At 38.7% G+C, this 27560-nt stretch overlaps 2 protein-coding genes across 5 annotated transcripts in view; both read left to right on the top strand.

Annotated features, from left to right (window-relative positions):
- The first annotated feature begins 2447 nt into the window (after positions 1–2447).
- The window catches only part of LOC133556840 (cytoplasmic tRNA 2-thiolation protein 1), a 627421-nt gene continuing 602308 nt past the window's right edge, over positions 2448–27560 (top strand). Inside the window, exons 1-3 of one of the 2 annotated variants that reach the window (XM_061907151.1) lie at positions 2448–2612; positions 4757–5257; positions 6836–7406. In XM_061907151.1, coding sequence (XP_061763135.1) covers positions 4762–5257; positions 6836–7371 — 1032 coding nt within the window. In that variant the 5' untranslated portion in view covers positions 2448–2612; positions 4757–4761 and the 3' untranslated portion in view covers positions 7372–7406. Of the gene's footprint in view, positions 2613–4756; positions 5258–6835; positions 8010–27560 lie in introns of those variants that run through there. The other variant, XM_061907150.1, reaches the window with a different exon arrangement.
- LOC133556834 (paxillin-like) overlaps positions 10948–27560 on the top strand; it is a 45456-nt gene continuing 28843 nt past the window's right edge. For all 3 annotated transcript variants that reach the window (XM_061907141.1, XM_061907139.1, XM_061907140.1), the window contains exon 1: positions 10948–11108. In XM_061907141.1, coding sequence (XP_061763125.1) covers positions 11096–11108 — 13 coding nt within the window. In that variant the 5' untranslated portion in view covers positions 10948–11095. The remainder of the gene's footprint in view (positions 11109–27560) is intronic.

The following is a 27560-nucleotide window of genomic DNA, read 5'->3' as shown; positions in this document are numbered from 1 at the left end:
CTTGTCTCCGAGCCAGGTCTATGCTGTACTGATTAGCTAGTTTCACTGAGGAGGTTAAAAGGGGCTCTTTGCAACATTTATGCAGATGTCTTTGTATTCACTATAATTAGTAAGTTTGAAAAATATCAACATTTTAAAAACATATATTTTTTGGTTTGAAAAATGTGTGAGCTGGTTGTAAAAAGCCCCTCTCAACCCTTTAAAGCCTGAACCACTCGACTTAAACTTAGACAAACTTTATTGATCCACAAGGGAAATTGTTCTACACAGTAGTTCAGTTTCAAAGGATGGAAAGGATAAGATAGATGGATAGATAGTACTTTTTTGATTTCTTCAGCAGAGTTCCTTCAGGAAAATTAAAATAATGCAGGTATTAAGTAGAGTAAAAATGTACCATAGTAGCAATATCAAATATGACATATGTGTAATATCAACATATTACATATACATTATATAATATATACTGATATATGTTATTACATTTTTATATATTATATACAATATATAACAAATCCCAATGTTGACAAAAGAGTTGACAGAAAATTCCAATTATTTGAAACTGCACCTTTTATTGGTCCTTCTGGACAAATCTTTTTTTTTTTTTTGGTTTGTTTTTTCGCAAAAAATATTTCCATACATGATTTTCGTTTTATATCATATGTTCATTTTATTTTATTTTATGTTATTTTTATAGCAAACCAAAACATCATGCAATACATATAATTATCTTTCATGTCAGTTCCAAACAGAAGACTTGAATTCACATTTTTTATAATTTTTTTGAAGCATCTTCAATGTTGTAATTATTTGCCATCTAAAAAAACATACAAGTCAACATCATTATTTTTCAATGTGATAGGTTTTTTTCTATCATAAAAATCTGAAAACTTTCATTTATTATCGCAACACACACCGAGTGATCGCCACAAAATAATGCAGAAAATTGGATATGTATATTTTACCTACAAATACACCATATTGTATGATTTAAACCAGGGGTGTCCAAAGTGCGGCCCGGGGGCCATTTGCGGCCGTAGGTCATTTTTTAACGGCCCCACGGCACATTTAAAAAATACTTTGAAAAAAAATTAAAAACATAAAAAGTGGTATAAAAGAGCAAACAGGTGGAATGTAACAACATGTTGCAATGTTTACTCTAATAACACAAAGTTGCCATGCAGGCTGTTTCTTAAAAAAAGAAAAAAAAGTAGTGAATCAAAATTAGTTATGAATTATTGTCATATTCAATTACGTCACATTAAATATTCCACTTTGAGATATTTTTGGGGGCAAATGTTGCATATTTTGTGTTTGCCATATAAAAAACTGAGCTGTTTTTTTTTTCAAAGAAGGTCCTAAAATGAACAAACAAAAAACATAAACTACAAAAAAACGTATACTTGACGAATAGATCTGAAGTTAATCTCGAGATTATTGTGTTAAAAGTAAACAGTAAAAAAAAATATATATATATTATTTATTTTTTAACTCTTTAATGAGTAGGACCCCTTAGGATCAGTGTGTTTTGTTTTTAAGTGTCATTGCACAAAAAAGTAAGAGTGAATTAAAATCAATGGTGTTATGAGTTCTTGACCTTTTTACGGTTCCAATTATTATATAATCTCTAATATTCTACTTAAAAATTTTATTGGGTGAAAATATTGCATATTTTTGTTTTTTTACATAATAAAACATGGATTTCTTTGACAAAAAGAGCATACAACTTAAATCTTTAAAAACGTCATATTGACAGATAGACTTAATGTTGATATAGAGATTTAAAACTTGAATAATAATAAAAACAATAACACTGAATAATGCCACATTTTTAACATTTTATTTTTACCAAAACCCTTTGGATAAAAAATTTATATTTTTTATCCATATATTGTATTGGTTTTTAAAATAAAATGGCTTGCTTTGATTTTTCAGAGTACGGCCCTCAGTGGAAAAAGTTTGGACACCCCTGATTTAAACATTATATTTGTTAATTTTCAAAATCTAAAGACTGTTTGGTGCTCGATGGTATCTATAATGCATGAAATAAAATAAACTATATATTATACAAAATATAAATGCAATAAAATACTAATTGACTCATTTAGACAACCTTATATACCTGCTGTTTCATATTTGATACACACATTTCAAAAAATAATTACAGTGATGATGTGGGGGGGCTGAAAAAGGTATGCATCACATATGATACGTTTGGCTGCATCACATATGATACACTGGGTCATTATTGTCACCGATGTCCCACTGGGTGTGAGTTTTCCTCGCCCTTATGTGGGCCTACCGAGGATGTCGTGGTGGTTTGTGCAGCCCTTTGAGACACTAGTGATTTAGGGCTATATAAGTAAACATTGATTGATTGATACGTCAAGTAGTACAATGATCATCCGGGTCTTTGCCGGTGTCACCAATAGGAGCAGTATTGAAAAGTGACGTCACTTCCTGTTTGTAGGCGAAGACGAGCTGACGACACAACAAGATGGCGGCCGGCACTTTTCTGAGCTAATGTTTAGTTTAACTACATGTTTAACTGACATTTTTCCTCTTTTCCTTCCTTCATCTTGCCTTTCGTTGTCAACTGTCACATCACGTGTATGGTAGGTGAACGTTTTGTGCCAACGAAACTCAACGCGCGCTTAAATTGATGACATTTTAGCCTTTTACGTCCGTCGCTAGTGAGATGTTATAAAACAACGTCCACGATTCACGTTGTGATCATTTTTAACAAAACTTCACTCTAGATTGTTCAATTAAATTACATTTATCGCTAACTTCTAATGTGATTCGAGTGTTTCCAGCATTACATTATTTTTAATTAACAGATTATTTTCCTTTTACTTTGTTTATCAATCAATCAATGTTTATTTATATAGCCCTAAATCACAAGTGTCTCATTGGGCTGCACAAACCACAACGACATCCGCGGTAGGGCCCACATAAGGGCAAGGAAAAACTCACCCCAGTGGGACGTCGACAATGATGACTATGAGAAACCTTGGAGAGGACTGCATATATGGGCAACCCGTGGGTCTAGCATGATACTGTGAAAGTTCAATCCATAGTGGATCCAATACAACCGTGAGAGTCTAGTCCAAAGTAGATCCAACACAGCATAGAGAGTCCCGTCCACAGCGGAGCCAGCAGGAAACCATCCCAACCGGAGGCGGATCAGCAGCGCAGAGATGTCCCCAGCCGATACACAGGCGAGCGGTCCATCCTGGGTCCCGACTCTGAACAGCCAGTACTTTATCCATGGCCACCGGACCGGAACCTCTCCACAAGGGAGAGTGGGACAGAGGAGAAAAAGAAAAGAAATGGCAGATCAACTGGTCTAAAAAGGGGGTATATTTAAAGGCTAGAGTATACAAATGAGTTTTAAGGTTAGACTTAAATGCTTCTACTGAGGTAACATCTCAAACTTTTACCGGGAGGGCATTCCAGAGTACTGGAGCCCGAATGGAAAACGCTCTATAGCCCGCAGACTTTTTTTGGGCTCTGGGAATCACTAATAAGCCGGAGTCCTTTGAACGCATATTTCTTGCCGGGACATATGGTACAATACAATCGGCAAGATAGGATGGAGCTAGACCGTGTAGTATTTTATACGTAAGTAGTAAAACCTTAAAGTCACATCTTAAGTGCACAGGAAGCCAGTGCAGGTGAGCCAGTTTAGGTATGTTTATAAGTATATAAAGGTATATACAGTATAGGTATATATGTATATAAAGGTATATACAGAATAGGCGTAATATGATCGAATTTTCTTGTTTTTGTCAAAAGTCTAGCAGCCGCATTTTGTACCAACTATAATCTTTTAATGCTAGACATGGGGAGACCCAAAAATAATAGGTTACAGTAATCGGGACGAGACGTAACAAACGCATGGATAATGATCTCGGCGTCTTTAGTGGACAAAATGGAGCGAATTTTAGCGATATTACGGAGATGAAAGAAGGCCGTTTTAGTAACATTCTTAATGTGTGCCTCAAAGGAGAGAGTTTGGTGGAAGATAATACCCAGATTCTTTACCGAGTTGCCTTGTTTAATTGTTTGGTTGTCAAATGTTAAAGTTGTAATATTAAATAGAGGTCGGTGTCTAGCAGGACCGATAATCAGCATTTCTGTTTTTTTGGCGTTGAGTTGCAAAAAGTTAGCGGACATCCAATGTTTAATTTCATGAAGACACACCTCCAGCTGGCTACAATCCGGCGTGTTGGTCAGCTTTAGGGGCATGTAGAGTTGGGTGTCATCAGCATAACAGTGAAAGCTAACACAAAATTTTTGTGTACCGTTAGACCTCTAGTAATTACTGTGTTTTATTATTATTTTTTGTTATTATTTTTACTCCAAAATCTACACAACATGCCATAATTACAACTGATGTGCTCAAAGAATGGGCGCGCCAAGCTTGTGGCGTCATATTCAAAATACTGTAATTGCAACCAGAGATTCATATTGAGAAAAGGTCTGTGAATACTTATTTTGTACACTTAGTTTAAAAAAAATATATATTTATGATGCAAACTGTGCACATTGTCAGAATGGGAAGTTGTGTGAAGAATTTTTAAGGAAAAAATGTATCGAATACAGTTTGGAATAAGTCTAACAAAAAAAGTAGAAAAGGTAAAGGGCTGTGAATACTTTGCAAATGCACTTCATACATGCAAGAATTAAACAAGGGTTTTTGAATGTAAAACAGTTGAAACAGGAAATGAAATAAATAATATGTTTTCTCCAACAGCAAAGATGCCCGTCCTGTGCAGCACCTGCACTGAGAAGCGGGCCGTGTTAAAACGTCCAAAAACTGGCCACTCGATATGTAAAGAGTGCTTCTTCTGGGCTTTTGAAGAAGAGGTCCATCAGACCATCGTGGCAGCAAACCTATTCAAACCTGGCCAGACCGTGGGCATCGCGGCTTCGGGTGGGAAAGACTCCACAGTCCTGGCCCATGTGATGAAGCTGCTGAATGAGCGCTACAGTTACGGTCTGGAGCTCATGCTTCTCTCCGTGGACGAGGGCATCACTGGTTACAGAGACGACTCTTTGGAGACGGTGAAGAGGAACCAGCAACAGTACGAGCTGCCCCTGAAGATTGTGTCTTATGAGGAGCTGTACGGGTGGACTATGGATGCCATCGTCAAGCAGGTGGGAATGAAAAATAACTGCACCTTCTGCGGCGTCTTCAGGCGGCAGGCGCTAGATAGAGGAGCTATCATGCTGAAAGTGGACAAGATCTGCACAGGTAACTCCACCTGTATTTACGTACACACCCAACCAACACAACTGTACTTATAGTTCATCCAGTAATTATTTCATACTTTGGATCGCAGTTGGATTTGTGAAAAAAATAACAACTTATAAAAATAACTGGTTTCTTAAGAAATGTAATCTTGTCAGGTTACAGACCTGCACAGTGGACTAGTGGTTAAAGTGCCCGCCCTGAGATCGGTAGGTCGTGAGTTCAAACCTCAGCCGAGTCATACCAAAGACTATAAAAATGGGAGCCATTACCTCCCTGCTTGGCACTCAGCGTCAAGCGTTGGAATTCGGGGTTGAATCACCAAAAATGTATTATTGGGGGGCTTGAATAAGTCATAAAAAGTATCAATAATTATCAATGTCGATCAATATAAAAAATGTTTATCGTGATATAGTTTTTGGCCATATCGCCCAGCACTAGCCTTGAGACAAACCTGTCTCCAAATCATGTCTAACCAACTGAATGTACCACGGATGGACTCCAATTAGGCTGTAAGAACATCTCGAGGATAATCAGTTAAAACAGGGCGCACCTGAGCTCACTTTTGAGCTTCATGGCAAAAGGTGTGAATATTTATGTACATGGGATTTCTTTGTTTTTTATTTTTAATACATCCATCCATCTTATACCGCTTATTCCATATGGGGTCGCGGGGGGCGCTGGTGCCTATCTCAGCTACAATCGGGCGGAAGGCGGGGTACACCCTGGACAAGTCGCCACCTCATCGCAGGGCCAACACAGATAGACAGACGACATTCACATTCACACACTAGGACCAATTTAGTGTTGCCAATCAAGCTATCCCCAGGTGCATGTCTTTGGAGGTGGGAGGGGCCTATTCCCAGGTGCATGTCTTTGGAGGTGGGAGGGGCCTATCCCCAGGTGCATGTCTTTGGAGGTGGGAGGGGCCTATCCCCAGGTGCATGTCTTTGCAAGTGGGAGGAAGCCGGAGTACCCGGAGGGAACCCACGCATTAACGAGGAGAACATGCAAACTCCACACAGAAAGATCCCGAGCCCGGGATTGAACCCTGACTACTCAGGACCTTCGTATTGTGAGGCAGACGCACTAACCCCTCTGCCACCGTGAAGCCTCTTTAATACATTTGCAAAGATTTATAAAAACACTTTCATTATTTGGGATTCTGTGTAGACTTTTGAGGACAAAATGAATTAAATCCATTTTGGAACAGGTCTGTAACATAACAAAATGTGAAACTGAAGCGCTGTGAATACTTTCCGGATGCACTGTAGTATGAATCACTACAGTAGTTTTGGGAAATAATGTAATAATTATTTACAGTACTTACCTTGGAGGGGGGACTTTTATGGTTTCTCCTTTAAGCAGCTTTTCTGTCAAACACTCCATCAGCAGCTTTTACATATTTTAATAGCTAAATGTCCGCTGTTTAGATATTATTCTGATGTCCTAACCTGCCGTTATCGACCCAGTCTGCTTCAGTATGTGGCAGACTAGTCTCATACTTGTCAACTTTTTGTAATTCTACTTAGTATTACAAAGGAAGAGTTATATTTTTTCCACATTGTCTGTTCTGTGCAGGTCATAACGCTGACGATATAGCAGAGACCGTCTTGATGAACGTCCTGCGAGGTGACATAGCCCGTCTGCGGCGTTGCACCGCCATCTCCACATCAAGTGAGGGCGACGGGGTGGTACCACGCTGCAAACCTCTCAAATACGCATATGAGAAAGAGATCGTGATGTACGCCTATTTCAAGAAGTTGGACTACTTCTCCACAGAATGCATCTACTCCCCCAACGCTTATCGTGGCTACGCCAGAACTTTTCTAAAAGACCTGGAGAGCATAAGACCCAGCACCATCATTGATATCATCCATTCAGGTGAGAACCTGTCCATACGGGAGGGGGTGAAGATGCCTGTGCAGGGCAGCTGCAGCAAGTGTGGCTACATCTCCAGTCAAACACTGTGCAAGTCATGCGTGCTGCTGGAGGGCCTGAACCGAGGCTTGCCCAAACTAGGCATCGGGAAACACCATCGTTTGCATGACAAGATTATCTCCAATCATCCCCTCACAGAGAAGGAGGAAAGGAAGTTAAAAGTGGTTGACATTTGAGAAAGGAGCCTTGCTAATTACTCGATGATGTTAATGTTTATGGCTGTGTTTGAATTAGTGCACTCAATAACTATTCTATCTCCAGCATTGGTTCTTAACCTTGTTGGAGGTACCCAACCCCCCCAGTTTCATATACGCATTCACCGAACCCTTCTTTAGTGAAAAATAAAATGATGTTGTTTTTTTTTCAAATTCAAGACAAAGTTGTATGTTTTTGATAACACTTTAGTATGGGGAAAATATTCTAAGTAACAAAGACTTAATTTAGAGTTTTTCAGACACTAGGGGAACATATTCTAAGTAACAAAGACTTAATTTAGAGTTTTTCAGACACTAGGGGAACATATTCTAAGTAACAAAGACTTCATGTAGAGTTACTTGGTTAGGGTTAGAGGGTTAAGGTTACATTAAGGCCATGCCGAATAAGGCATTAATAAATACTTAAGAATGACTAGTTAAGAGCCATTATGATAAAAATGTGCATGTTAATAAGCAACTAAGTTAATGGTGAATATGTTCCCCATACTAAAGTGTTTCCATGTTTTTTTACTGGTGCACAAAATAAACCGTGCATGAACATCACCTTGTTCAAAGAACAAAACCAACACAGTGCATAAACTCACAACAAATGACACAAATCAGTGTGACTTCTGCTGTTGCCGTGTCCGCAATACGCTGATAGGGAGAAGTTTTTATTTACTCGAGGAGTCGGGTGTGTCTTGACCTCCGCCGAACCCCTGAGCCTGACTCACGGAACCCCTAGGGTCCGATCGAACCCAGGTTAAGAACCACTGATCTACAGTGTGTACATACTTCCTGAGAGCCCAAATTTGAAGGTGCACTCCTGTCCCAAATATCCATTATTGTTGTCACACAATTTTTATTGCCTTCCTCCTCTCTCCTGTTTAATTATGAATTGCGAATATTTGAGTTAGTTCTTCCCAATGGGTGAGTATTGTTAAGGTCCATCTGAGCACCAATAGCACACAGCTTGCTGTACATGTCAGTGGCCCTCAAAATGTTGATTGTGGAAGTACGCAAATTGAAACAGTCTTTGCCTGGAACTAATCGTTGAGTTTGCTGCTTTGTTACATCTATTATTTCTACCCTTGATCATAGAGCATGGGTGTCCAAAGTGCAGCCCGCAGGTAATTTTTTATGGCCCAAAGGCACATTTTAAAAATACAATTGAAACATTTTTAAAACGTAAAAAGTGGTATAAATGAGCAAACGCGTGAAATGTAACAAGAAAAGGTTGAAATGTTTAATAACACAAAGCTGCCATGCATGCTGTTTCTTTCTTTAAAAAATAATGAATCAAAATCAATGTGATTATGAATTATTGACCAATTCAAGGCTCTAATTACGTCACGTTAAATTTTCCACTTTTTAAGATATTTTTTGGGGAAAATGTTGCACATTTTGTGTTTGCCGTATAAAAAACGGAACTGTTTTTTTTTTAAAGAAATGCCTAAAATGAAAAAAAAAACCCCATAAAGAACAATAAAACTTATAATTGACGGATAAATCTGAAGTTGATCTCGAGATTATTGTGTTAAAAGTAAACAGTAAAAAAATGTATAATTTATTTTCTAACACTTTAATGAGTAGGACCCTTTTGGATCCCCAATCATTTTAAATAAATAAATGATAAATGGGTTGTACTTGTATAGCGCTTTTCTACCTTCAAGGTACTCAAAGCGCTTTGACACTACTTCCACATTCACACACACATTCACACACTGATGGAGGGAGCTGCCATGCAAGGCGCCAACCAGCACCCATCAGGAGCAAGGGTGAAGTGTCTTGCTCAGGACACAACGGACGTGACGAGGTTGGTACTAGGTGGGGATTGAACCAGGGACCCTCGGGTTTAGTGTGATTTGTTTTTAAGTATCATTACTCAAAAAATTATAATTAATTAAAATAAATGGTGTTATTAGTTATTGACTTTTTTAAGGTTCCAATTATTATATAATCTCAAATATCCCACTTAAAAAATATTGGTTGATAATATTGCATTTTTTTTTTTTTTCAATCTAAAAACAGGGGTTTCTTTGACAAAAAGAGCATACAACTTAAATCTTTAAAATCATTGTATTGACAGATAGACCTAATGTTGATCTGGAGATTTAAAACTTGAATAATAGTAAAACAAAATAATGCTGAATAATGACACATTTTTAATATTTTTTTTACCAAAACCCTTTGGGGTCCCTGAGATCAAGCCTGAGTGGAGGCCTGAATGTATATTGGTTATTCATGTATTGGTTTTTAAAATAAAACATATCAAAATGGCCCCGCTTGCTTTGATTTTTCAGTGAGCGGCCCTCAGTAGAAGGACTTAGTGCTTCATGAAGAGGAGTCTCTCACTATGTTTTATGAACTGGTATTAGATTAGATTAGATTAGATTAGATAGTACTTTATTTATTCTGTCAGGAGAGTTCCTTCAGGAAAATTACAATTTTCAGCACAATCCCATTCAAGATCAAACAAACATTACAGGGAGACAGAACAGGATCGCTGACGGGTCTCCCGGCTTCCAGCGCCCCTTACAAAAAAGATGTGATACAGGTAAACAAGAGGGGGGAATGGGAGAAAAAAATAGAAGATTGAAATAAAATAACAAAATCGGTCTTAGCCTGGGCCCTGGAGAGGGGGTCCAGACTGAGGCCAAGGGAAAAAAACAACTCATAGCCATAGTACACATCCCTCCTACATCAAAGAACACAGAGGACATTAAAGCAGCAGATACAACCAGACACTTCTACATACAGCTATGAATAAAAAGTAAAAGAAACACATCCTCTGCGGTGTTCGTCCGCTGGGCTGGAGGGAGCATGGCCAGAGACAGGAGCAGACCCAACAAAGCAACCAAGACAGCCGACTCCACTCTCGGCCAGTGTCCAGTCCGCATGGATGAGCGAGGATACGTCCAAGGTGACTGAGGTGTCCGACACCTGCTCACCCAGTCAAGACACCGCGAAGCCTCTCCGTCCCAGCGCTCAGTGATAACTCTGCAGCTCTGTCCCCTCATCCACATCTCCTCCAGTCCCTCCAAACAGACTCCGGTGTGGCAGACACCCAGCAGCTGGTCTCCATGGCCAAAAGGCTCCCAGGAGGCAGATCCAGAAGTCCACAAAAATAGCACCACAGAGGTCACGAAAGTGCCACCCCTTGTCACACAGTCCCAAAGGGTCCCGGACCAAAAGGCGAAATATATAATAACACATGAAAAGAAGAGGGAAACACAAAAGGATGACACAAGAGCACAGAGCTCCTGCCAACAGCAGCCACTAAAGCAGCGCCATCTTGGGAAAAAAATGGTATTCAATGAACACCATTTTTTTTAAAGTAACCCTTTTATGTGGTTTGATTTTTTTTTTAATTCAATTTATAAAATATCTTTGCAAATACTGTACACATTGAGGCAGCGACAAAGTAGTTCACTCTTTGCTCACAATAGTTTGACAAGTTTGGTCTGTGTTCACCTGACCCCGTCCAGTCCTTCCATCCTGCTGTGTCGTCTTCAGGCCGCTAGATGTCGCTGGAGATCAGCGGGCGCGCGCTCCGGTGAGCGTACACATTGCACAGATTGCGCGTCCACGCCAACGACACTGACTTAACTTCTGGTGGAATCAGCGTGGAAGTTCGGAGAGTCTAAAGCCGCAGTCGAGTTTAAAACTGTGGAACTTTCGGTGACCTCGAAGCAGCAAAGTGACCATGGATGACCTGGGTGAGTTTAGCCAGCAAAGTTGAGCTTGTTGCGGCCAGAGGGGAGGAGGAGGCGACGTGACGACGACATTTCCATCCATCCGTTTTTTTCTTCGTGGCAAAAAGTTTCTCCTTCGCTTGAGGCGCCTTCTTCATATTCGTGTTTAATTCCACTTTGTTGCTTAGGTGAGCTTGTTTGGTTTTGTGTCTCGCTGGCAAGAAGAATAATGTTAACCAGGAGGCTGGACCTCGTTAGCATTGATCTTCACCGCCTTTGAACTCATCGACACGGTTTATATTTCAATACAACAACTTTGCTACTTTTCAACTCTTCACTTTTGCACTGCAGAATATATTTGGCTGATTTACTCACCTTGAGTTTCAACTTTGACTCCCTAACCCCCCCTCCGACCCCAAAAGCTATTGTAACAACAGGCCTGGCTGCACAGCCTATATATATATATATATATATATATATATATATATATAAACATGCACATGCAATGGAATATCTTCTCTGCAAGTCTTGTTTTTGTGCTTCTTCTCGAAAAAAAAAGACTCCACTAAAGAATATCCAGAGTACAAAGTCATTGAGCCATAATGCTTTGATGAGCTTCTGCGCTCCAGCAATCAGAATCAGAAATACTTTATTAATCCCCAAGGGGAAATTAAAATTTTCAGCACAATCCCATTCAAGATCTGACAAACATTACAGGGAGACAGAACAGGATCAAACATTACAGAGAGACAGAACAGGATCGCTGACGTTTCAATTCAGCAGGAAGCAGGAAGTGTTGCGCCGTAGCCAGACCGGGATAGCAGAGAAGGAGAACGAAACGTTGATTAGGTGTCAGATATATATTTGCAAGGCCATTTTCAAAAAGCATTGATGCCATATGCTGACATAGCATTAAACAAGATTACAGAATTAGACTTGGACTTAGACAAACTTTCTTTATCCACAAGGGAAATTGACATCCATCCATCCGATTTCTACACTGCACTACTTTTATGAGGATCATGGGTAAACTGGGGTCAAGTTTGGCCAAGAGGCGACATACACCCTACACTGGTCACCAGTGAATCACACCTATATTCTGTACAAGACGGACAGACAGCAGCTTTATTGTTGTCCATTCTTAACATGTACAAGACACATAACTGAAATTACATTTTCAGCACAGTCCTGCTAAAAGCAGACATACGTTACAAGGGGACAAGCCACTTAAGGCACTCCTTAAAAAGGTGAGAAAAAGCTGACATTGGGAGAGGGGGAAGAGTAAAAAAAATATCAGTCCAAGGCTAGCCCCTCAGGAGGGGTCCAGACTGAGTCCAAGGAAACAAACTCATATAGCATGGCACACATAAACATGGTACATGTAATCAAACCAACTTGCAACAGATGGGGGGGGAGTAGAGGCCCTGGAGGCCGGCTGCCTCTATAAAGCGCTACTCAGCCATCCACAACCCCAAAATAATTAAACGGTGGTGAAGGCGTTGAAATGGGGAGGGGCGTGTGCGTGCATGTATGCCCAAATAACTTGGGTGAGATGTTGAAATGTTTTTGTGGACTGAGTCCGATCTCAAGTTCGACACCAGGTGTTGTTGAAAAAAAGGAAGGTCAAAAGCGTCCATCTTTGAGGAGTCCTCGGGGGAGTTCTTCAGAACAGCCTGTTCCTGATTGCATCAAGGCCATTCCAGGGAGTCAAATCGTAGATCAAGATGTTGTTTTTCTTCGAGAAGACTAAACAATGACTTGCCTTCTCTGTGTGTCCATGCTGGATTCTCCAATTCCAATTTCATTTTTCCTTCTCATCAAACTTCTCCAAGATGAGATCCATTTTGCGATTCTAATCAGAAATCGCTCCAGTCTGTGTTCCCACAGCCCGACCCAATCCTTCCACTGCGTTGAACAGCCGTTGGGCCCCTTGAGTGGCTGCCATCGTCTTCCAAAGTTGTCGATACACCAGAGCAATGCCCAGCCCAATCAGCAGGTGACCCGCGATCACAGCTCCAAATAGGTAGCAGTCTTCCACGTCCTCGATGGAAAGAACTGAGAGGCACATGATCCTCCATTTATCCCAGGAGTCTCTCACGTACCCTGCAGCAATGGTTCCATCAGGGCAGCCAGGCTCCCCCGAAACTCTTTTCCTTGTGGAAAAGACTGTGTCAATTGCGTGGAGAGTCCAGCTGATCATATTCATATTTGATGTTTAGATTAGAGGACAGCGCAAAGAAAGAGATTTCAGAATAGTTTGGATAAAGACAAGGACACAGAGAGCAAGCAGGGAAGGAAGGAGCGGAGAAAAATGTGACCGCCCTCACCAAGAGGCAAGACAACAAAAAAAACAACCACGCTTTCACTCACATTGTTGGTTATTTTAGTCGAGATAAATAGAAATGTAGTACTGTTCAGCATGGTCAGGCGTAAACCAGTGGTGTGTTGCCAGGGCCAGCAAGACCTTCTCCTAACATAACCAGAAATCATGATCATAATTAAAGATACAATTATTTTTGAATTTACTTTCTCTAAATATGTAAACGTTTTCATATTCTCTTCATGTCATATTATGCTCCTTCCAGTGTTGTTGTTTTTAGTTTAGACTTTGTATCCAATCAGAATTCAGCTAGCTTGTGTTGCCATGCTGTACCAAATCTGCCAGAGGCCTTCAGAATCAACAATGCGGGTGGTCGTGCACTGTCAGTGAACGGGCACATACAGTTGATAGACAGTTGCGATAGCCTATCAGATCACGAGTTGTTGTCAGTAAGGCCTTCTAGCTGGCCTCATGTTGAAAATTACATTTATGTATCCTGTGATTGGATACTCGTCAGGACCTTTAGCGGATTAATTTGAGAACGCAAAGAGTTGAGAGACAGTTGTGATAGCCAATCAGATCACAGGTAGTTGACAGTAGCCTATCCAAATAGCCTGATGGTAACGAGACTGTGATTGGATACTCACTTGTCCTTCCAAAGTGAGTATCCAATCACAAGTTTCAATTCAGCCGGAATCAGGAAGTGTTGCGCCGTAGCCTGACCAGGATAACAGACAAGGAGAACAAAACGTTGATTAGGTGGCAGAAATATATTTGCAAGGCCGTTTTCAAGAAGGATATTTAAAGAGAAGCTACATCTTGTGAAACCATGTCGACCAACCCCGAAATGATCGCTATTTCCACTCGAATAAGCCGACGACTAGGGGTACCACTGTCTTATACGGCGTCCAATAGGTCCTACTAATTGTGAGTTCAAATGTATTTTTTCATTTTTAATGTTTTCTGTCTATCTGTGTTGGCCCTGTGATGAGGTGGCGACTTGTCCTGGGTGTACCCCGCCTTCCGCCCGATTGTAGCTGAGATAGGCGCCAGCGCCCCCCGCGACCCCAAAAGGGAATAAGCGGTAGGAAATGGATGGATGGATGTTTTTTGCTATTTAAATTTTGACAGTATCACATAACATATGTTTTAATTGATGATGCGTTTTAATAGATTTTTAAATGCGCCAGAAAATAACCTGTTTTTTACACTTGAGGTGATTCAATGCGCTCTATGGCGTAAATGTGTTTTTGTACAATATTTCTTTAGCAATGGTCATGTGGTGACATCAATTATGTTATTTTGAGAGGTATTCTTTGAAGTTGGACATCACTGAAAGTCTCGGTGGGAAATGCACGGCCCGCAACTGGCGTAAACATAGTCCACAGAACTCGGAACCAGACTGTAAACTGACTGTAGTCCTTAACGGGGCAAGCGTGAAAACCGCCGTACCAAAACACCAGATATAATGCAAGTGAAACCCAAAAGAAAGATGAGTACAAATATGAGTCAAATGAAAAGCTTAGAAGAGTAAATGCATTAGTTAAAGATACCTTGACCTTTTTAAACAAAGGAGTTGTTTTGATCAATACGGTTTTGTAAAGTTGTCAGTTTTCTTACAGCTGGAATTGGACATCGGGCATTGCTGTGAACCGTGTCTCACATCCCATTTTTCCGGAACCGTCCAAATTTTTAAACGTCTTTACCTATTTTCAATGCTTACTCTGCAGAATTAGCTGCCACTGAGGCGGCTAGCAGCTAAATATATCTCCAAACACCGTGTGGAACAAATTGTCCTGCAGTTCTGCCACTGAAAAAAAAGGTCCAACATTTGTTAATTAATTAACATTTATCCATCCGTTTTCTACACTCTTTGTCCTTATTAGGATCATGGGTAAGCTGGAATCTGTCCTAGCGGACTTTGGCCACCAGAGATACACGCTTATATTTTGTACAAACAACCACACTTTCACTTGCATTGTTTGTTATTTTAGTCGAGTTAAATAGAAATGTGGTACGGTTCAGCATGGTCAGGTGTAAACGTAGTCCACTAAACTCAGAACCGGACTGTAAATTGACTCAAGTCCTTAGTAGGGAAAGTGTGAACACCTTTTTTGATTTTTCTTGTATTCGGACCATATTTTCGGTGTATTAGATGGAATCTTTACCTGACATGCTTCAACTGTCATCTGCAGTAATGTATATGAATTAGAAGACATGATGAACCTTTTTGAGCAACTTAAAGTGTGAAGACCGCCGCACCATAACACCAGATATGTCACCAAATGCAAGTGAAACCCAAAAGAAAGATAAGTACAAATAAGAGTCAAATAAAAAGCTGAGAAGCGTAACTACATTAGTTAAAGATACATTGACCTTTTCAAACAAAGGAGTTGTTTTGATCAATACAGTTTTGTAAAGTTGTCAGTTTCCTTACAGCCAGAGTTGAACATTGCTGTGAACCGTGTCTTACATCCCATTCTCCCGGAACCGTTCAAATTTTTAAACGTCTTTACTATTTTCAATGCTTACTCTGCAGAATTAGCTGCCAAAGAGGCGGCTCACAGCAAATTTTCCTGCAGTTCTGCCACTGGAAGAAGAGTTCTAACATTTTACACAAAGCTAATAGCTTGCCGCTAACTTTGTAACATTTATATTTAAGTTTAAAAGATTGATATTTACATACTGCTTGAAAATAGGCCAGTAAGAATAGAACATTTTTGAAAGTGGCTCTTAAAAAATCACAATCAAAACAAACAACCAGAATCGGAACCGGAATCATCCAAATCCAAACGATGCCCAACGCTGCTTACAGCACATGTCAGGTGGCTCTTTTGAAGTGTTTATTCCATTTATATCCTCTTTGTTACGTCTTAGCTGGTTACATCTTAGTTTGTGAATTCCCTGTTGGAAAAAAGACCCACGATCATGTGTAACCTGCGATACCTGGAAAAAATACAAGTGTGAACACCAACCAATTTGCAATCAAGTAGCTTTTTTGGAAATGTTGGTGAGGATTGTAGTACTTTAGTGCATGTGCCTCACAATATGAAGGTCCTCAGTAGTCCTGAGTTCAATCCCGGGCTCGGGATATGTGGAGTTTGCATGTTCTCCCCGTGACTGCGTGGGTTCCCTCTGGGTACTCCGGCTTCCTCCCACCTGCAAAGACATGCACCTGGGGATAGGTTGATTGGCAACACTAAATGGTCCCTAGTGTGTGAATGTTGTCTGTCTATCTGTGTTGGCCCTGTGATGAGGTGGCGACTTGTCCAGGGTGTACACTGCCTTCTGCCGGAGTGCAGCTGAGATAAGCTCCAGCACCCCCCGCGACCCCGAAAGGGACAAGCGGTAGAAAATGGATGGATGGACTATAACTGTGAACGCACCAATGCTGCTAACATACATGTTTTAGTGCGGTGGGAGGAAGCTGCACTGAAGTGGGTAAGCAAACTGTACACTGACATTTTTTCCAGTTAGGGCTGGAAAAAATTTGCCTATCGTTATTATGTCTTCTTAATAACGATAGGCAAAATTCCAACAGAAGTGCAGTTCCCCTTCTCGAGGATTGCAAGTAGTTTTTTGCCTAAAACGGGAATCAGTCGGCATCCTAATGACAGCAAATATTAAATGTTACTACTTTTAAATATATACTTACATCATGTACATAAAACATTAATGTAAGTGTTTGGATGTTTATTTTAAGGGGTTTTATAGGCAGAATAAAGCGACTCGCGTAGTCTCCATTGTAAGCGGGCTTTTGATCGCATTTATTCAACATTTAGAATACATAAATAAAAGGAAAACCCTTAACAGTTAATGGTTACCTGGAGGCGACAGGTGTCAGTGATTAGGTCAGTGTGTACATCAGTGAGGAGACTCTGGTTGCTATCATTGCTGGCAAACTTCACTTCAAAAGTTAAGTTCAGTTAAAGTAGCAATGATTGTCACACTCACACTAGGTGTGGTGAAATTTGTCCTCTGCATTTGACCCATCCCCTTGATCACCCCCTGGGAAGTGAGGGGAGCAGTGGGCAGCAGTGGTGCCGCGCCCGGGAATCATTTATGGTGATTTAACCCCCAATTCCAACTTTTGACGCTGAGTGCCAAGCAGGGAGGTAATGGGTTCCTTTTTTTTTATTGTCTTTGGTATGACTCGGCCGGGGTTTGAACTCCCAACCTACCCATCTCAGGGCGGACACTCTAACCCAGGGGTCGGGAACCTTCTTGGCTGAGAGAGCCATGAAAGCCAAATATTTTAAAATGTATTTCCCGTGAGAGCCATATTATATTTTTTAACACTGAATACAAATAAATGCATGCATTTTTAATTAATAACAACAGTTTTAGAGTACATTTGGTCTCCTATTATTTTTTATAGGATTTTTATTCTGAAGCTAACCAATAATCAATAAAATAATTTTTACCAATAATGCGACTTCTTGAACAGGTGTGGTAGAAAATGGATGGATGAATTAAAATGCATGAGAATGTTTTATGTTTTGAATGTTATTTTTAACACTGTGATTACCAGCGGAAATATTCATTACTTATTGTGTTAAGCAATGTCAGCTAAGATTTATCTGAGAGCCAGATGCAGTCATCAAAAGAGCCACATCTGGCTCTAGAGCCATAGGTTCCCTACCCCTGCTCTAACCACTAGGCCACTGAGTAGGTGACTGGACTTTACATACAACTGTTACAAAGTTTTGATCAAATAAATGACAAGTCAAACATTTAACAAATTCCTGCATGACATTCAAAAATTGTATTTGAGTCCATATATCAGGCTCTTTTTTTAAGTTATTTCAAATGATAGAAGCGAGTAATAACCCATAATTATTATCATTATTTGAAAATCAAAAGTGTGATTAATCGGATTAAAAGAGTTTATTGTTTAACAACACTGGTTCCAATTGATTCTAACCTTCAATTTTCTGACTGAGAATAATATTCTAACAACCATGCCATTGTGCGGCCCAGCATTAACTCTTATTCTATTCAATAAAAATTGAAAGAAATAGAATATTTGTGTGACTTGTGTATGTGCGATATTGGCTGCTATTATTACATTGAGGGAAATCAACATTGATACGCCGTGGTGATTTTGTCGCATTGATACTAAGTTGATCAATGCTGACTAAAAAGACTGCATGAATATGAAAGCAAAAAGGACATTGTTTATCGTAATTTAAGATAGGAACAACATTTTTGTGACGAGTACCTGGAGGCCACAAGAAATCTCTCTCGCGGGCCCATGAACTTCATGTTTGGGGAAAAGCCTTAACGGCACATACCCTGAAGATGTGATCAGAATTTAAAAACAAGTTGTTTCCGTCTTATGGGATTTGACTTGTGCCTGAAGTAAACCTCTGCTGCCAATTAGTGGCAAACAAAAAGTGTGTGAGGATGAAGTCCTGACTATTTTGTGTGTGTCAATAACCAACCACCTACTTAGTCTGTAACCCCCTGACCTTTGCTACTGAACTCCTGAACTTATAATTTGGTTGTGATCTATTTCTATAACTGGTCTGTCTGATATATTTGCCTGTTTTGTCCTCTTCTTTAACTTTATGTAGGAGTATTTGCACTTCCATAGCAGTTGAAAGGCTTTTCAGGGTTTAAATGGCAAAACACCGGAAGACATTTTTAGTTTTGCCTGTTGTGTGAATACCTCTAGGATACATTTGGAGCGGTAGCCGCCTCGCGCCACTGAAAGGGATGATTGTTGGTTGAGAGGAAGCCTGGATTCTCACTGAAAAGTTGTAGCCAAAGGCTGAAGGCGGGGGTGAGGCGACAGAAGAATGTCAAACATCGCTCTGATGCAGCCTTCAAGGCCAAATACTCTGGGTCATGACCCCGCCTCCTATCTCTACTCTCAGCTGTGTGCATGTCGTCCCAAGAGGGATCATCCTCTCCAAACTTGCATCCCCTGATCATTTGCTTTGGAATTGTATAGATTAACTATTTGCGCTAAGACCTGGTAGGCTGAGGTTGTCTGAACCTAAGGGCTTCTAAAGGGCCCTTTACTTCTCTCGGTTGTGTCCTAGATATGCCAAGACAAACTGTGTTAAGTATTTAAGAATTTCAAGGCCACAACAACTTCTTCAGATCTAAGCCCTAAGTATCACCGATGGGTGTCTGGTATCAATGGAGCTGTTTGGAAACCGGATCAGTCTTGTTGGTGCTCAGCTCTCGAAGAAGGAAATTCCTTTTAAAAGCAAGCCTTCCAGCAATTAGAGCTTTTTTCTGGTCAGTCCGTCAGAGTCTAGATCAGGTGGCAGCCAGGATGAATGAAACCGTTATTACTGGCTTTGCTCCGGGAATGTATCCTTTACCAGATACAGTAGCAACTTTTACACTCAGATTATATAACATAGCCATAAAACTGCCGAGTGGGCCCTTCAGGCTATTCTCATTTTGCGTCTGTGGGGTTGGGAGCTACCGTGCATCTGTCTGCGAATTCCTCAGGATTGTGTGACATTCAAGTAGACTGATCTCACTGGGCTGTAAAGATCCTGATCTTTGTTTTCATGTTAATTATCTCTTTCACATGTATGAAATATTTTTTGTTTGTTTTGGTTTTAAACATTCCTTACTTGCGTCAAAGTCACATTTCTGTACAATGGTTATGACCGCAGCCTTTATTACAGTCAACCATAATCAGACTAATGATACTATCAGTCACAGAGCAATTGTGTATTGGGCATTAAAGGTCAACTGTACTTTTTTTATTTTTATTTCTATTATTCACAATTAGAGTTGCAAAGGGGTGAACACTTTCCGGAAATTTACCACGGGAAGTTAAGCTCGGGAAGTTTGGGAATTTTGACCATTTTTTGATTTTTCAAAGTTGGACACGTCCATCTTATTCTGCAGAATAAGATGAGAATCTTGTAAAACACTAATGCAATGCCACACACAGACATATATAGTCAGATAAACAATTGGAGTAGTCTTTAAAAATATTTTACTGATGGACAAACAAATAGAAATAGGCTGGATGAATAAATGAACACTCAATCAGCATGCTAAATCAAGGTATAAGCTACATTCTTGTATGACAACAGAATGGCTAGCACAGGGGTCACCAACGCGGTGCCCGCAGGCACCAGGTAGCCCGTAAGAACCAGATGAGTCGCCCGCTGGCCTGTTCTAAAAATAGCTCAAAGAGCAGCACTTACCAGTGAGCTGCCTCTATTTTTTAAATTGTATTTATTTACTAGCAAGCTGGTCTTGCTTTGCTCGACATTTTTAATTCAAAGAGAGACAAAACTCAAATACAATTTGAAAATCCAACAAAATATTTTAAAGACTTGGTCTTCACTTGTTTAAATAAATTCATTTATTTTTTTACTTTTCTTCTTATAACTTTCAGAAAGAAAATTTTAGAGAATAAATACAACCTTAATGATTTTAGGATTTTTAAACACGTATACCTTTTTACTTTTTAAATTCCTTCCTCTTCTTTCTTGACAATTTTAATAAATTTTCAAGTATTTTTTTTTTAATTGTAAAGAATAATAAATACATTTTAATTTAATTCTTCATTTTAGTTTCAGTTTTTTCGACAAAGAATATTTGTGAAATAGTTCTTCAAACTTATTATGATTGAAATTAAAAAAAATATTTTGGCAATTCTAGAAAATCTGTAGAATCAAATTTAAATCTTATTTCAAAGTTTTTTGAATTTCTTTTAAAATTTTTGTTCTGGAAAATCTAGAAGAATTAATGATTTGTTTTTGTTAGAAATATAGCTTGGTCCAATTTGTTATATATTCTAACAAAGAGCAGATTGGATTTCAACCTATTTAAAACATGTCATCAAAACTCTAAAATTAATCTTAATCAAGAAAAATTACTAATGGTGTTTCATAAATTAATATATTTTATTTTTTCAAAAAGATTTGAATTAGCTAGTTTTTCTTTTCATTTTTTTTTTCAGTTGAATTTAGTATTTTAAAAGAGTCAAAATTGAAGATAAACTATGTTTCAAAATGTAATTTTCTTTTTTTTTCGTGTTTTCTCCTCGTTCAATTAAGGTTTTTTTCCCCCTCATTTATTCTCTACAAAAAACCTCCCGTAAAAGGATAAAATGTACGACGGAATGACAGACAGAAATACCCATTTTTTTATATGTATAGATTTATTTATTAAAGGTAAATTAAGCAAATTGGCTATTTCTGTCAATTTATTTAAGTGTGTATCAAACCCGTAGCTCTTCGCATTAATCAGTACCTAAGAAATAGCTCCTGGTTTCAAAAAGGTTGGTGACCCCTGGGCTAGCAGAACATAAGGCAGAGGAAACTACACCTTCTGATTTACTCTTTGCTAGTTGAACTTTACAGATCTCACAAAAGGTAAAATTGGATCGCTAATGTTGTTAGCATAAATGAATGGGATTTAACATAGAGAAAATTAGCATCATGGCTAACGGAGAAATATTTTCGGTTCATTATGAGACTGTGGAGGTACATAAACCTACTACCAAGTACAGGAACAGCTAGCTAGCTAGCTTGAGTGGAAGTCATACAGTAACAAGCAATTACACCTCTATTAAACTTAAATACCATAGATCAAATATATTTACCCCGGTAATATCATCAAAACTTACCTGACTGGATGAAGTCCTTGGGCTCAAATACTAGTGTGGCCTCAGTAGCCCCGCTGTAGTGTGTAGCATGCTGCCAATTATCTGGGCATGTGATGGAGGAATGCACAGTGAAGGGTTGAAATTCAATTGAATTTGCATTAAATCAGGTTGTTTTAGCTAATAATCATGCTGCAAGATCTAGCATGTTGCATTTAATGTTTATTCCCATTAATTTCCCGTTACTTCCCATATATTACCATTAATTCCCATGGAAAGTTTCCAACTTTCAATATTCCCTGATTTTTGCAACCCTATTCACAATCCTTATGTGAGACAAGCACACATGTTTTTTTTTTTTTTAATGCTTTCTAAATTGTAAATAAACTCTAGCAAAAATTAGGTAACAATGGAGGTAATGAGATTCGCTCTATTCCTCCTATAAAGCACTCTAAAACATCCAAAAACCTACATCAACATTTTATAAACACTGTATTAACAGGCACATTAACAATAACATGTAATATTAAGTTATTTTTTCTCATTTTAAGCATAGGGCAAAATAAAAAAATCACTTATGTCTGCTCTTCGTGGGATGTTGATATTGTCCTGTTTACATGAAGAATTAATCCTAGTCCTCACACAGGTGAAAAAAAAAGATGTACACAAAAAAGCGTCTTTTTTGTGTCTTTCTAAAGTTTACATTTCTGTTATGAAAAGCGACAACAGATATACGGTGGACTGGACCAACAATTCCAATATTTATTGCAAGGACTTAACATGACGTTAGTTTATTTGCACAACCAGGTTTTCCGAAGTTATATTCAGGCATAGCAACCACAAGAGAACACAAACTAATGCGATCTCTTGTCCTTTTTTCTGTTTAGTTCTGCTCTCAAACACTACTAATATAGTAAAAAATAAACTTGATTGCATCCCTGATATTTCTCAAAGAAATCAAATGTTCAAACAAGCATTTTCCAAAGTGATCACTGCAGACACGATCAAGGCCAGATTGTATTCCACAAGATGATGAAAGTGATCTTTTTAACAGCCATTTCCTTCTATGCACTATCGACTTTATTACCTTCAAGAACCACTTCTTTCGGGACTCAATGGAAGCGTTTTCTCATCTCTCCATTTAAACGACTAGAACGCCCAAAAACAGAACAGCACAAACTCTATACTCACCCTCACTTGCTTTAATCAGGTTTACCATTTTGTGAATTAAGCCGTGAAAAAGAAGAAGGGATGTGACGTCAAATGCAACCCGGCAATAGCTGCATAAGCTAGTTACCTCTCTGTGATCATGGTGTTGCTAAAAGCAGTTCCTCAGCGTTAGCGCTCGTAATAACAATATTGCTAACCTTTTAACATTTAGGTCGCAACATGTACATGGAGTAATGTAAACATTTTGTTTTATTTTAATTTTTGTAGATGTTTATGGGTGCAATAGGTAGCCTCGTTGTCAGCCACTTTGTACTTGTCAAATATATCAAAATAGAATATGTAAACAAAAGAAAGACAAATGTGTTCTTGTCCCAGGTGTGTTAGTTCGCAGTCAGGCGGAATATGTTTTTTAGATTGGCGTAAAAGGCATAAATCGGCAATGGCCAATCACATATTTTTTTTTTACAAAAATTAGCTGATACCAATCAGCGGCCCATCGATCAGCACATGCCTGGTGTATCTACAGTTACTGTAATTGTGCAAAGAAGACAACCCTTGCAACCTGCGACAGTACTCCAATGTGTCAGCTGATTGGGTTACACTCGGGGTCTTGAGGTAAAGCCAACAGGCTCTTAAGTGTTTTGTGTTCAGACAGCATACCAAAAGGTCTTCCAGTGGTTTCTGTGGTCCAGTTATTCAACAGCACGGTTAGTGTAACCCGACTAGCTATCATCACCCCATGATGGTTGCAGAGTTTGGGCACGGCGGTCCAAACCAGTGGGCTTGCCTTCCAACAGGGAAGCTTCCCCTGGCTGTAAATCATTCTCGCTCCCAAACTCCGCACCATCCTGTTCTGGATCAGGGGAACAGAGAGCCTCGCGGCTGATCTCATCGCTTAGGCAACAGACCCTGCCCCATATCCTGAGAAAACAAGAGAAAAACAACGAGCACTGAAGGCCACGGCTAGAAACACTGCTTGTATTAGGCAACCACCTTCAAGTCTCTAACCTGTTTTACTATATTGTCATTTTCTGATTTATATATACTCCTAGTTCTATGCCAGGTTCATTGATTAGTTTTTAGTCTTCACACAAAGTAATGAGTTTATGTAAGAGGTGCTTTTGGTCTGCTGTGTCCATAGTGTTTTTTAATGTAAGTCTTGTGTCCTTCTCAATTTCAGAGATGGTTGGTTATATGTTCTTCGTCGTCACATTTTCTAAGGTTGTATTTTATATTTCTTTAGATCAACGGTCTTAGAGATTTGCCTATCAAACTATAGGCCGGGTTCCATGTACATTTTTATATAGCCTAAAATGTTTATGGCAGTATATATTGCAGCCTCTTTAGATAATGATATACACTATATTGCCAAAAGTATTTGGCCACCTGCCTTAACTCATACATGAACTTGAAGTGCCATCCCATTCCTAACCCATAGGGCTATTACAGCTTCAACTCTTCTGGAAAAGCTGTCCACAATGTTGCCGTGTGTTTTTTGTAGGAATTTCCCTCCATTCTTCCAAAAAGCACATTGGTGAGGTAACACACTGATGTTGGTGTTGAAGGCCTGGCTCTCAGTCTCCATTCTAATTCATCCCAAAGGTGTTCTATCGGGTTCAGGTCGGCCCAAGTGATTAGAACACCTGATTCTCATCATTTGGATGGGCGGCCAAATACTTTTTGCAATATAAAGTATATCAATACATATTTGGCATATAAATTATAATGGAATAATAGAAAACGGGTGGAAAATACCTAATTTAGCTGCTGACGTACAGCATGCGGTAACAAATTGAGTCATTTCCAGTTAAATTAGTCAAAAAAGCTGTTATTAATCTATTTGGTAATATACTGTCAACAGTTGATTACTTTCTGTTGTAACAAGATTCCATCTTCAGTTTGGTAAGTCTCCATCTCCATCTTCCACCCCAGATCACACCTCAATCCAACCCACTTCTCCAAAGTGGGCTGGCTCAGGGTGGAGGACAGAGTAAAACAACTTGCACTGAGCCTAGTCTATAAAATCCGCTACACCTCCTTGATACCGAAGTACATGTCAAACTACTTCCTTAACGTAAATGACCGCCATAACCACAACACCAGGGGGAGCTCCACAAACCACGTTAAACCCAGATTCCCATCTAACAAAGGTCTTAACTCATTCTCTTTCTATGCCACATCAATGTGGAATGCACTCCCAACAGGTATAAAAATAAGTGCATCCTAACCTCCTTCAAAACCGCTCTAAAACAACACCTCCAGGCAACTTCAACACTTTACTAATACCCTCCTCCATTCACATCCCATCTCCCCGGATTATAAACAACTCAAATGTACTTCTAATACAGTACTATCTAATCTAATGTATATACTTGCGTCCCTGCGATGAGGTCGCGACTTGTCCAGGGTGTACCCCGCCTTCCGCCCGATTGTAGCTGAGATAGGCGCCAGCGCCCCCCGCGACCCCGAAAGGGAATAAGCGGTAGAAAATGGATGGATGTATATACTTGTTCTTATGCTATGTGAACTCACTATGTTCTCTGCTGGCTGTACATATCCTACTAAATAAGACCTACACTGTTTCAATGTCCACATTTCTCTGTTGATGCAATTGTTGATGACTGAAGTACTGATATCAACCAAAGCTCCTCATCCCACCCCCCGGATTGTAAATAATGTAAATAATTCAATGTATATACTATGATGATTAACTTGTGTGATGACTGTATTATGTTGATAGTATATATTTGTACCATGAATTGATTAACGTGGACCCCGACTTAAACAAGTTGAAAAACTTATTGGGGTGTTACCATTTAGTGGTCAATTGTACGGAATATGTACTGAACTGTGCAATCTACTAATAAAAGTATCAATCAATCAATCAATCAAAGTTTACTGCTACAAATGTTGGTATTGATTCAATACCAAGTCGTTTCAGGGGCGATATTAGACTTACCAAAGTTCATACTTAAAGGGGAACTTCACTTTTTGGAGGATTTTGGCTTATCATTCGCAATCATTATGAAAGACATGACGACGGATAGATTTTATTATTTTTGCATTCTGAAATATTAAGCTTACAGTTTAGCTAATGGGAGCTCCACTTTCCGCCCATAAAATCCGATTAACAGCCATTCAAAAAGTGCCAACAATACTCAATTTACGTTTTGTGACTTGAATATTAACCAAGTATTAGTCATATTATTATTATATAGGCTAACACAGATGAAATATTTAGATCTGTGATCACATCAGCAGCTTCCCCATTTCCTTTCTCCTTGTAAGATAAAGGTAAAGTACCAGTGATTGTCACACACTCACCTGATCATTAATCATGCATCTCATCTGCACAGAAGAAGTCTGAGTAGGTATTCCAACAAGTTGGGACACTTTGACAGCCATATAGAATAGAATAGAACAGAAATTACTTAATTGTACCCCGGGGGAAATTCAGCACCACAGTTTGTTCACAATAAACACTTAGGCATTTATACATGTGAATAATATAGATATTATTCACATGTAAATAATACAAATACATTCTATTATACAGCATTATTCACATGTAAATAATATAAATACAGTCTATTATACTACATTATTCACATGTGAATAATATAAATACAGTCTATTATACAGCATTATTCACTTGTGAATAATATAAATACAGTCTATTATACAGCATTATTTACATGTGAATAATATAAATACAGTCTATTATACAGCATTATTCACATGTAAATAATATAAATACAGTCTATTATACTACATTATTCACATGTGAATAATATAAATACAGTATATTATACAGCATTATTCACATGTGAAAAATGTAAATACAGTCTATTATACTACATTATTCACATGTGAATAATACAAATACAGTCTATTATACAGCATTATTCACTTGTGAATAATATAAATACAGTCTATTATACAGCATTATTTACATGTGAATAATATAAATACATTCTATTATACAGCATTATTCACTTGTGAATAATATAAATACAGTCTATTATACAGCATTATTTACATGTGAATAATATAAATACAGTCTATTATACAGCATCATTCACATGTGCTTAATATAAATACAGTATATTATACAGCATTATTCACATGTGAAAAATGTAAATACAGTCTATTATACTACATTATTCACATGTGAATAATACAAATACAGTCTATTATACTACATTATTCACTTGTGAATAATATAAATACAGTCTATTATACAGCATTATTTACATGTGAATAATATAAATACAGTCTATTATACAGCATTATTCACATGTGAAAAATGTAAATACAGTCTATTATACTACATTATTCACATGTGAATAATACAAATACAGTCTATTATACAGCATTATTCACATGTGAATAATATAAA

This window comes from Nerophis ophidion, linkage group LG07, assembly GCF_033978795.1.
Source record: "Nerophis ophidion isolate RoL-2023_Sa linkage group LG07, RoL_Noph_v1.0, whole genome shotgun sequence".
Classification (NCBI taxonomy): domain Eukaryota; kingdom Metazoa; phylum Chordata; class Actinopteri; order Syngnathiformes; family Syngnathidae; genus Nerophis; species Nerophis ophidion.
The sequence above is the reverse complement of the archived record's forward strand: the minus strand, read 5'-3'. Positions and strand labels throughout refer to the sequence as shown.